At 43.7% G+C, this 11,906-nt stretch overlaps 1 protein-coding gene across 6 annotated transcripts in view; it reads right to left on the bottom strand.

The window, feature by feature from the left end:
* Positions 1–692: 692 nt before the first annotated feature.
* TEX30 (testis expressed 30) overlaps positions 693–11,906 on the bottom strand; it is a 39,465-nt gene continuing 28,251 nt past the window's right edge. The window contains exons 2-7 of one of the 6 annotated variants that reach the window (XM_081908303.1): positions 11,226–11,467; positions 5,006–5,076; positions 3,929–4,159; positions 3,487–3,538; positions 2,124–2,326; positions 693–1,154 (exon numbers count right to left, since the gene is read on the bottom strand). In XM_081908303.1, coding sequence (XP_081764429.1) covers positions 963–1,154; positions 2,124–2,326; positions 3,487–3,538; positions 3,929–4,159; positions 5,006–5,023 — 696 coding nt within the window. In that variant the 5' untranslated portion in view covers positions 5,024–5,076; positions 11,226–11,467 and the 3' untranslated portion in view covers positions 693–962. Of the gene's footprint in view, positions 1,155–2,123; positions 2,327–3,486; positions 3,539–3,928; positions 4,160–5,005; positions 5,077–5,881; positions 6,029–6,854; positions 7,078–11,225; positions 11,468–11,906 lie in introns of those variants that run through there. The other 5 variants (XM_081908304.1, XM_081908302.1, XM_081908307.1 and 2 more) reach the window with 5 other exon arrangements.

Genomic DNA, 11,906 nt, shown 5'->3' with positions numbered 1-11,906 from the left:
ATTGGGTCTAATCCCTCACTTGTCCCCCATAATAACCAGCCAGCCACCCTCCCTTGTGTTCTTCTGGAATTTTCTTGCAGAGCCTATATGATGGTGCCGACTCTACGATGCAAAGTTTACTGTTTACTACTGTTTGTGGGTGGTGCTGTGGTCTAAACCACAGAGCCTAGGGCTTGCTGATCAGAAGGTCAGTGATTTGAATCTCTGCCACGGGGTGAGCTCCTGTTGCTCGGTCCCTGCTCCTGCCAACCTACCAGTTCGAAAGCACCTCAAAGTGCAAGTAGATAAATAGGTACCGCTCCGGCGGGAAGGTAAATGGCATTTCCGTGCGCTGCTTTGGTTCGCCAGAAGCGGCTTCGTCATGCTGGCCACATGACCTGGAAGCTGTACGCTGGCTCCCTCAGCCAGTAAAGCGAGATGAGCGCCGCAACCCCAGAGTCGGTCACGACTGGACCTAACAGCCGGGGTCCCTTTACCTTTACTGTTTGCATTCCCTTTTAGTCTGCATAGTCCAGATAATGTGACACCAAACAATACCAATCTCAATGTTTTCCCCCTGTAAATTCAGGTTTACCCAATGCAGATATAATCTGCTACGTTGGAGGAAATTGGTCTCCAAACTACTCCACTTGGCATGGTATGGCCAGGCTACCCATTTCATGTAATCCAGTAAAGAATTGTTTGGTAACATATTTGCTTTGGAAAAAATACCATGTATAAAAGTAGATGTGTGAGATACAATGCTTTTTTTAGAAAGTAAAAAACAGATTTATTTATTTCCGTTATCTCTGAACATTAACTATATATACACAAAACCAAATAGAACATATTTTACAATACAATGAAGTTACAAAAACACGCAGTTGTTTTTGCCAGTGCTTTAGCACAGAGCTGATTACTTATACTCCTCTAAGTATTATTAATCCAAGTGTTATTAATCCATCCTATACCGAGTACAGAGGCTATTTGGAATTGGCCGATTGCTTCTGTCGCTCTTCAATGATTTCTTTGATCCAAGACAAAACCTGCCTGTTTATTTCCATCGAGATGTCGTCTGCATTTCGTCCTCTCGCTGCCATGCTGTGGTTTGCTTTTTCAACCCAATGGATTTTCTTGGGCGCTTGCATTTTGACTGCAACGCCATCCAGCAGTTGCTATTGAAACAAATGGAGGGACAAAATAGATCAGAAAGACGTATCTAACTCTTAAAGAGTTCATTTCCCACAGAAGCCAGCATTACTCGGGTGAGGCAGTCAATAACTGTCGGCATGGCACAGGAATATCTTTTGTCCATGTTGACTTCGCATGGTTCTCTAAGCAGAGCATCACGTGGGATGCAAGAAAAAAAATTGGTGGCGTTTAATAGTGCTAGCAAGATTATTAAAGAGCGTTGCCCTTAACTTCATGCGCACACACTTTAGTGGGTAAGATAGATTAATTTTTTTCTATAAAATCTGCCTTGCTCTGGGAAAATATACAAAGCTCATTGCTATGACCTGCAGTAGAAAAGATGTAAAAGCATATACTATGTAAACAAAAGTTCTAAAATGAAGTATGGTTTGCTTTTGATACAAACTGGGCAATTCCAAAGGGGGAAATGTGTTTTTTTATGGGTTTGACTTATTTGTTAGTACTGACTAAGAAATAAATAACTAAGTGTGGAGAAAGGGAGAGGTGGTGAAGCTTCTGTTAAATCAGGGGTCAGCAAACTTTTTCAGAGGGGGCCGGTCCACTGTCACTCAGACCTTGTGGGGGGCCTGACTATATTTTGAAGAAAAAAAGTGAACAAATTCCTATGCCCCACAAATAACCCAGAGATGTATTTTAAATAAAAGAACACATTCTACTCATGTAAAAACACACTGATTCCTGGACCGTCCATGTGCCGGATTTAGAAGGCGACTGGGCCGCATCCAGCCCCCAGGCCTTAGTTTGCCTACCCATGTGTTAAAGAAACCAAAGCTTCTCACCCGCCATTAATTTGAACGTAGCAACCCAGCAAGACAAACCTCCAGAAGCTCCTTTCATTACCATGTTAGAAAACATGGGCTTATCTCATCGGTATTGCACATTTTAAGCAAGAGTGTTATTTGCTCCACTTTCCAGCGCGTCTAGGTACTCACTTTATCACACATCTCATCTGTATCTCCAGACACAAATAGCACAGGGGACTTAATGGACAATAAATCTTCATCCCGAAGTATAGAGTGAAGCCTTGGTCGATGCAGCGGGTAAGACAAGCATATCAGACCTTGAATGAAGCTGTCATTATCTTGGTCCGCTTGTCGTATCACAGAAGCGGCAGCGCGCGAGCCCATTGAACGGCCTACATCCCATTAAGAATCAAGGGGGGGAAATACATTTTTTGTGATTCGAGCTACGCATTCTGTATAACAACCATTTTCGAGGCCTTCTAATCCTCCGTATTTCTCTGCTGAAAGCACTCAAAACTGGGGAACCTGCTACAGTTGGTGCACATTATCTAGGGATTAATTTACATGGAGGCAACATGAACTTTTGCAGCCAGCTCAGTGCTGCTGGAGGAAATAGGCTTAAATCACAGCCAAGAAGCTGTCAAGGTCCGTAACAGTTTTAGGAAAAGTTCTGTTGGACCAGGTCAATTCCAGCTCTGACCAATTGGATGCCTTTAAGCGGGGGGAGAGAGGGCAGACCATTCTGTCTGGCAAGCTGAAATACTTGTGCAGGTGAAAAGTGCAACACTGAATTCCTTATCAAATAGGCAGTTAGTGAATCGATGCATGGAGTTCCATAATTAAAGGTTTTGATCATAGAAGTAGAGTTGGAAGGGACCTTTAGGATCATCTAGTCCAACCCCCTGCAAAGCAGGAATCTCAACTAGATTACACATGACAGATGGCCTTCCAACCTCTGCTTCAAAACCTCCAAGGAAGGAGAGGCCACCACCTCAAACAGTTCTTCCTGATGTTTAGTCAGAATCTCCTTTCTTGTAACTTGAATCCATTGGTTTGGGTCCTAGCCTCATTTGGAGGCAAAATCAACTGTTTATGTTGGCCTTTGACTCTTTAGGGTGAGGACAAAGGTCTGTGTTGTTCGGAAATGCTAAGCAGAAATACAGTAGTACCTCGGGTTAAGAACTTAATTCGTTCCGGAGGTCCGTTCTTAACCTGAAACCGTTCTTAACCTGAGGTACCACTTTAGCTAATGGGGCCTCCCGCAGCCGCCGCACAATTTCTGTTCTCATCCTGAGGTAAAGTTCTTAACCCGAGGTACTATTTCTGGGTTAGCGGAGTCTGTAGCCTGAAATGTCTGTAACCTGAAGCGTCTGTAACCCGAGGTACCACTGTAGCTTAAATCCGTATCTTTAAAATATACATATGCAGTCAACAACAACAAAAACCTGGTATGTGAAATGCCTGCCTCATTCAAAAATATTTGTCAGCACCCTGTTTTGCAGGAGGGAAATAAGAAGCTGTGTTACATATATACGCCATCAAATTTTCTTACCTCCAAGAAAAATGCCAGAAAGTGTGTAGTTGCCTGATGATCTTAAATATTCCTTTTTAAAAACGGTTAGAGATTAATATTTTTTGGATAATCAATAGAAACATCTAGAAAGTAACTTGCTAAAAGATGCACCCAGAACAGGAATTGCTTTCAATACACTCAGTTTCTTACATAGTGAAAAATAAAGAAACCACATGAAAAAGACCCACGTCTACATACATATAAATTTTATATTATGAAGTCTTCATGTTGATTGGAGTAAGCTACATAAGGGCAATCTAGTTTAGACTGCAATCCGATACGCATTTATTCAGAAACCCAAATGAGCTAAATGGGGCTTAATCCCGGATAAAGAAGTAAAGGATTATAACACTTTAGGGTACAAGAATTAGCACAATGTTTCATTCTCTTTAAACTAAAAAGCAAACTTGGTCTTTCATACCACAACAGCCTTATATGCTTTAGTTCTATAGATGATATTGAGGCTTTTGCAGGTAAATCGCAGACACAGAAATCCATGAGAGGCCAGGTAATTTGCCAAAGATACAAGGTGGGAGAAATTCATATCACCAGATGCTCCGTGAGTGAGAATCACGGCATATGGCAGCTTCTTCTCGGGGATGGAGAAAACTGCGTCTAGATATTTGCTTCCAAATGGTATTTTCACACTGGTCTAGAAAAAAAACACTGAAATCAGCGAATATGTCTTCAGCACGCATGCATAAAACATGGTGTATCAGACTAGCTGCCATGTTGGTCCTGCCCTTTGACACAGGACACTCCAAAAGGAAATGGAAATTGTTCTTGTGACGAAGGGCATTTCCAGATTCTCACAATTTTCAAGTCTCATCCAGTCACATACTGGCAAATTCGGGTTGCACAATTATAGCTGATTGCTCAATAACCCCGCTTCCTAAAAATTTCAGACTTTTTGCTGTAAGGAAAGTGGTGGGGAACCACACTGGAAAGTGTGGAATGACACTTGCTGTGAGGCACTTCCATCTATCTAAACAAATCAAAATGAATGCTCATTACATAGCCAATGTCAGATAATCTCCCTGTAAAACAAATCAGGATAAATCGTCAATAAACAAGTCATCTGGAGGCATCCTGAGAGACATAAGAAGATACAGTTTTCTCTGTTCTTGTCAACGACCTAATTCAACATCTCCAAAGCCAAGTCACATTAATCATTCGGTTGCTTTAATTTTCCTGTGTGTGAAAAATAAAATGCTGGTTTGTTTGGAAGTGTTCAAACAACGTTTAAACTATCCATATAATTACACAATGTAGAGCTGGACTTGTAAACACCAAGTAAAACGTTTTTACGAAACTTTTTTCCCCCTAAATGGTATAGACTAACATGGGCACACATGAAAAGTGGGGGTTTGTGTGTGTGTGTGTGTGTGTGTGTGTGTGCTAGTGGCTTCTGTGAATTTATTAAGCTTGTTAAGGATCAGAATAGGAGCTTTAAAATCAAAACTGTATACAGAGCAAAGATAAATTTGCAGCGACATACCTCTGAACAGTCACCCATTTTCCTGTTGCGATCTCGCAAGTTTGTGTCTCAGAACGCTTGATAGCACGTCACTGTAATAAAATTAAACAAACATGAATGGCTGCCACTCAGCAGCTCAACATGCACAACCATAGGCGTATGGTCTATTGCTTGCTATGAGCAGGTAAAAACCCCCTTACTGGACATCCCACAGCCTCTGGTATTCAAAGATATACAGTGGAACCTTGGGTTACATACGCTTCAGGTTACACACTCCGCTTACCCAAATATAGTGCTTCAGGTTAAGAACTTTGCTTCAGGATAAGAACAGAAATCGTGCTCCGGCGGCATGGCAGCAGCAGGAGGCCCCATTAGCTAAAGAGGTGCCTCGGGTTAAGAACAGTTTCAGGTTAAGAACGGACCTCCGGAACGAATTAAGTACTTAACCCGAGGTACCACTGTACTGCCAGACATATTTGACTCCTACAGAACTTCCTTCCAATTTTGTACACAGATTAAACTACAGTGGTACCTCGGGTTAAGAACTTAATTCATTCTGGAGGTCCATTCTTAACCTGAAACTGTTCTTAACCTGAGATACCATTTTAGCTAATGGGGCCTCCCGCTGCTGTTTTCTGTTCTCATCCTGAAGCAAAGTACTATTTCTGGGTTAGCGGAGTCTGTAACCTGAAGCATATGTAACCCGAGGTACCACTGTAATGCCTTCCTACTGCTCCATGTTAATAGACACACCCACCCACCCCGGGGCTTTCTCTTTGTGGAACAAAAAAAAATCTGTCCAGACGTTTATCAAGATTTATCAGTTTCTAGGCCCAAAAAATTCAGAACAGGCAATCCAAATTACTACTGCAACCAGACGTGGGCAACTAAGCACACCTGCTCACCCTCTCAGTCGAAAAATATCTCAGTAAGTAGCAAAGAGAAAGCACACTGACTTGTGATCGTTGGATGGCGGGCGGTAGATAAATTTTAAAAAATAATAAAATACATAATAATAACTAAGGGGCATGAGGAACAAATTGGGGGGGGGTTGGTTTTAAAGGGCAACAGACTTGACACTTACTTAGCTTGTTGCTATAGATATCCCACAACAGAATCAGAACTGGAAGGGACCACAGGGTCACACAATGATGCAGGAATCTTTTGCCCAAAGTGGGGCTTGAACCCAAAAATCTGAGGTTAAGAGTATCATGCTTTAGTGACCAAGCCATTCCATGGTCTACAAGAAAGGTGAAGGAACTTGGCACTATTTGGGTTTTCTGCTTCAAGCATCAGGGACTGTGAAAGACAAGGGAAGCAGCCTTCTGGCTGTACATATTTGTAGCCCCTATACACACACAGTTCTTTCTGTGCTCCCCGTTCCGAGATGTCCCCTTTGTATTAATGTATAGAATCATAGGATTTGGGGCTTGGAAGGGACCCCGATGGTCATCCAGTCGAACCCCCTGCAATGCAGGAATCTCTCTGCTGAGGATAAAGCATTTTGTCCAAACTGGCAAAAACTGCAAGCTGCAATAAAATGGTAAGTTTTGAAGGTGCAGCAAGACATTTCTTTTTCGGGGGGGCGGGCGCTGCAAAGGACCCCACCTGCGAGCTACGCACTCACAAAACCAGAAACGCTGCTGGCAGATTCGTAAGAGGGGCTACGACGCAGCAATAAAAGTGCCGGAACAAGCACAAAAGCTAAGCAGGATCCGGCGGGACTGCGTGTTTTGATTCCTGCATTGCACGGGGTTGGACTAGATCGCCCTCGGGATCCCTTCCAACTCTAGGATTCTAAGAGAGATTTCCCTTTCAAAAAAAGAAAACCCCGATTCTTTCTTTCCCCTCCTTCTAAGGAAACTCCAACCCGGCGCTCCTGAAGCTGCAGCATCCCTTATGGCTCGTTTACTCGGGAGTAAGTCCCGCCGGATCCGGCAGGAGGAGAAACTTGTTCCCGAAGTCATGCGCGCCCGGGATCACGGCTCCTTCTTTCCCCTTCCCGCAAGAGTGCCAGCAATTGTGCGCTACGCAATTGCATGCTGGGAGATGTAGTACGCGCGCCGAAGTGAAAGCCCAGCCAGCGGCTCCTAATGCGGAGGGAGGAAGTCGAAGAAAAAGAGGGACACGCCTACATAACGCCTTGCCCCCCCCCCACACCCACCCACCCCGACGTACACCCGGTGTCTTTAAGGCGCGCACACACGCAGTCAAATGGAATGATTTTTTGTTGTTGTTTAGTCGTGTCCGACTCTTCGCGACCCCATGGACCAGAGAACGCCAGGCACTCCTGTCTTCCACTGCCTCCTGCAGTTTAGTCAAACTCATGCTGGTAGCTTCGAGAACACTGGCCAACCATCTCGTCCTCTGTCGTCCCCTTCTCCTTGTGCCCTCCATCTTTCCCAACATCAGGGTCTTTTCCAGGGAGTCTTCTCTTCTCATGAGGTGACCAAAGTATTGGAGCCTCAGCTTCAGGATCTGTCCTTCCAGTGAGCACTCAGGGCTGATTTCCTTCAGAATGGATAGGTTTGTTCTTCTTGCAGTCCATGGGACTCTCAAGAGTCTCCTCCAGCACCAGAATTCAAAAGCATCAATTCTTCGGCGATCAGCCTTCTTTATGCTCCAGCTCTCACTGGAGTACATCACTACTGGGAAAACCATGGCTTTAACTATACGGACCTTTGTCGGCAAGGTGATGTCTCTGCTTTTTAAGATGCTGTCTAGGTTTGTCATTGCTTTTCTCCCAAGAAGCAGGCGTCTTTTAATTTCATGGCTGCTGTCACCATCTGCAGTGATCATTGAGCCCAAGAAAGTAAAATCTGTCACTGCCTCCATTTCTTCCCCTTCTATTTGCCAGAAGGTGATGGGACCAGTGGCCATGATCTTCATTTTTTGGATGTTGAGCTTCAAACCATATTTTGAATTATACCAAGAGCTAAAACAAAGAATTAACATCAGTAAGAGCAACAAACCCCCAATAAAAGCCCCTATGTTGTTGTTGTTCCTGTCCATCTGGCTGGGTTTCCCCAGCCACTTACAGCATATACAGTGATACCTTGTTTTAAGAACAGCCCTGTTTACGAACTACAGTGGTATCGCTGGATGCGAGCGGGATCCGTTCCGGAGCCCCTTTCGCATCCTGAATCGAATGCAACCCGCGTCTGTGTATGTTGCAATTTGCCGCTTCCGCGCATGCACATGACGTCATTTTGAGCGTCTGCACATGTGCAAGTGGTGAAACCCAGAAGTAACACACTCCATTACTTCCGGGGTGCCGCGGAGCACTTCAGGTTGAAAACGCTCAACCTGAAGCACATTTAATCCGAAGTATGACTGTATTCGGTTTGCGAACTCCAAAAAACCGGAAGTGGTGTCCTGGTTTGTGAACTTTGCCTCAGCTTATGAATGGAAACCGAACAGTGGAAGGGCACCAGCAGCGGGAGACCTCATTAGGGAAAGCACGCCTTGGTTTAAGAACGGTTTTGGTTTAAGAACGGACTTCCGGAACGGATTGAGTTCGTGAACCGAGGTACCGCTGTATAAAAACATAGTCAAACATCAAACTACAGTTCCTGGGATTCTTGGGCAGAGAAGGGCTTTGAACAAACCGTTGTGTGTGCTGTCTTTGTAACTAGCTTCACTTTCTGTTTTCAGAGCAGAAAACTGTTGAGAGAGAGATTTTATGGGGAAAAGTGGAATAAAGTGCACTGTTTGCAAGAAGACATCTGTGAATGCACTCTGTTGGGATTGCGAACCACCAGAGCCGTTCAATAAATGAAAGCTTTGGAAGCAACCACCGAGGGCTGAGAAATCGGGTGCAGATTGTGAGAGTGTAAATTCAGATTCTCCCTCCTCTACCCTCCCTTCCCACCAGGAATAATATTTAAGGCTGCATGCACGCTGGACATTTAGAACACATTGCCCTTCCATAGAGTAGACCCGGAACTGTAGTTCTATTTAGCGATAGATCAGAGCAAATGGGAATTGGGGAAACCCCAAATTGCTGGAGGTTTGGGAGGGCAGGAAACAGGACAAGACAAAAGTGTGGATAATCCCTAAATTTGCTTCCTGTTCACCACCCTGTGCTTATAAGGGAGCATATTACTTTCAAAGGGACGCGGGTGGTGCTGTGGGTTAAACCACAGAGCCTAGGACTTGCCGATCAGAAGGTCGGCAGTTCGAATCTGGCGGTTCAAATCCCCGCAACAGGGTGAGCTCCTGTTGCTCGGCCCCTGCTCCTGCCAACCTAGCAGTTTGAAAGCATGTCAAAGTGCAAGTAGATAAATAGGTACCACTCCGGCGGGAAGGTAAACGGCATTTCCGTGCGCTGCTCTGGTTCGCCAGCAGCGGCTTTGTCATGCTGGCCACATGACCCGGAAGCTGTATGCCGGCTCCCTCGGCCAATAAAGCGAGATGAGCTCCGCAACCCCAGAGTCGGCCATGACTGGACCTAACGGTCGGGGGTCCCTTTACCTTTATTACTCACAAAGTGAAGGGTGGATTTTATTGTCATCTAAGAACTGCTTTCTGATGGTGTGCCAAAAAATATCTAGGTTTTTTAAAAAACCTAATTCCACACCAGCAACCTTTATAATTTTATGGGTTTAGGAGATAAACAATTATTTGCAGGGATAGCAAAGATTTCTGTGTTTGCTATTTATAGATCTAAGACCTGCAAAGAGCTCGTGCAAAGGAGTCAGTGCAGGTACTATTAAATGCAGAGTTTCTGAGCAGACACTTCAGGAAGTTTCCTTTGTCAACATTTAAAAGTCAATAGGCCTGCTGACCTGGCTGCTATTTTGGGCTGTGTTCACCAGTTGGAAATCTGCTTGCATCATGGTTTAATGCCTGCTGGGAAATAAATGTGCCAAAGATCTTCGTGTCAACTGACTTCATACTAGTGGAATTTGTTAAGACCAAAAGTCAAAATCCACAAGCCCTGTGATAAGCTCATCCAAGAGATCGACTTGGCTGCTATGTGTATCTTCTAGACATTCCTTTCTAAATTAGCCAGGGCAGAGAAGTATCAAAGAGAGACCGCTTGCCAAGTTAAAAATAATTATTAGGAAAACATAACACAGGGTAAAAGGCCTGAACCTAGTCAGGAACCGCTTTCTACAGATTCAACAAAGAAGTTGTTTTGGAATCAAAAGGGCAAAGGAATGCCTCCATCTAGTTAAGATGAGTAGCCAATAAAATTACTGCTATTATAAGGCAATCTTTCATTGCTTTGATGAAGTTCTGAGTAAGGGATGGAAGGGCTTCTCAACTATCTCAGTTTCTCCACTTGCCACGTTGAATTCAGCTTTCTACATTTCTACTGCAATTTGCTATTTTTAAAATGAAAATTATTGAGCATTTAGCACAAATTTATCCCAATGAACACATTTTTGTATGCAGTTTGGATTAACGTACACATTTTTACAAGCAATTTACCCTAATATAATGCATTTGTGTACGTTATTTTCACTAACCTTATTCATTTTTATACGCATCTCCCCTACATTTTAAAAAATTTGCTTGAAGGATTGCTTTGCAAAATTTGAATAAATTCAAATAGGGAAGGATGGCTGTATTGTTTCAGAAAATGCACATTTGATATATTTTCCTTTAAATGCAAAGTGTATTGAATTCTTAACCATATCCAAAGCTCTGAGCCCCAAAGCCCCCCCACCAACCCATCTTGCCCTGCAACCCCTCCCCACACTGCAGCAACACACCTGGATCCATACTGAAACCCTCACGTGCACACTGAAAGACACACACATACACACAACTTGGTCTAATGGATGGAACTAGGAACCTTGAAACAGCGGGAGCAGTCTTGCTGCAAGAAGATCCTGTTTGTTTCTTTTTCACATTTTAGGTCGTGTGAGCGTCTATGCTGAAGGGGAGCACCCTTGCATTTTTCAAAGCCTGCACTGGGTATCCGAACTGATAGATCCCAGATGATGTGGCCTACAGCTCCCTTCAGTTTCCGCCATCAGAAACTATGGCACATGTAGCCCGAAATTTACATTCGCTGTACAATCCAGTGCAAGCTTTGTATACAAACGTCCTATATTGCGTTTCCTCCCTCCGAGGGGGAAAGCAAGGATCAGTGATCTTGTATCTTCTTTAGCTTTAGTTATTATTGAGCATCTGCCCATCAGCAATCTGACAGTCCTAAGTTTTAGACCTCTTGTAGAAGGATGGAATAGGAACATTAGCAAATCTCTTTCTCCTCCTTGTATTGCATCACCTTTCAGCGCAGCCCCTAGAAACCTTAAGCAGAATGCACACCATCTATTTTGATCACAGATGTGTGTAGACTGCCTCCAGTTATATTTAGTTCAGATCATTATAAAATTCCCAAAGAGGTTCCAGGATGTAGTCATAGAATAATATGCATTCTCGTCTTAAGGAATACAAATAGAGGGGGGAAACAGAGATGAAGGCAGTAGAATCATCCGGCTTCTTCCTCCTCCTCCTCCTCCTCTTCTTCTTTCTAAAGAGTAAAGTGAAATAAAGACTAAAGTTAGTCTTGTTGAGAAAAAAGAATCACACCCGAAGACATACACACTAAAGGTGAGATCTGAAGGAGTTGTGTCAAATTCTTCATTCCCCTGCCCTCTGCTCTCTGGGAAAGATATTATAGTATGATTTTATAACCATTACAACACACCAAGGGAAAGAGCCCTCATTTACCAAGCGCATTGCGCATCTCTTAAGCAAGGAGTGCAGGGGGTGGGTGGGTAGATATTTACCATCTGAAATAAATCAATAAATAGCAAGGTGTATTTGACTGGTTTCTAATGTGGTATGGCAAGTATCATGATAGCCTGCTTAAAGATATAGATTTCTCTGATAGGCTTGATGTGCCAAAGGCAGCTCTGCATGAAAAACATGTGCCTCTTTAGGAAATAATAACATTATTCACTGA

This window comes from Podarcis melisellensis (genome assembly GCF_964234715.1).
Source record: "Podarcis melisellensis genome assembly, chromosome: 4".
Taxonomy (NCBI): Eukaryota; Metazoa; Chordata; class Lepidosauria; order Squamata; family Lacertidae; genus Podarcis; species Podarcis melisellensis.
Note: the sequence above shows the minus strand (reverse complement) of the source record. Positions and strands in the feature narration are given on the sequence as shown.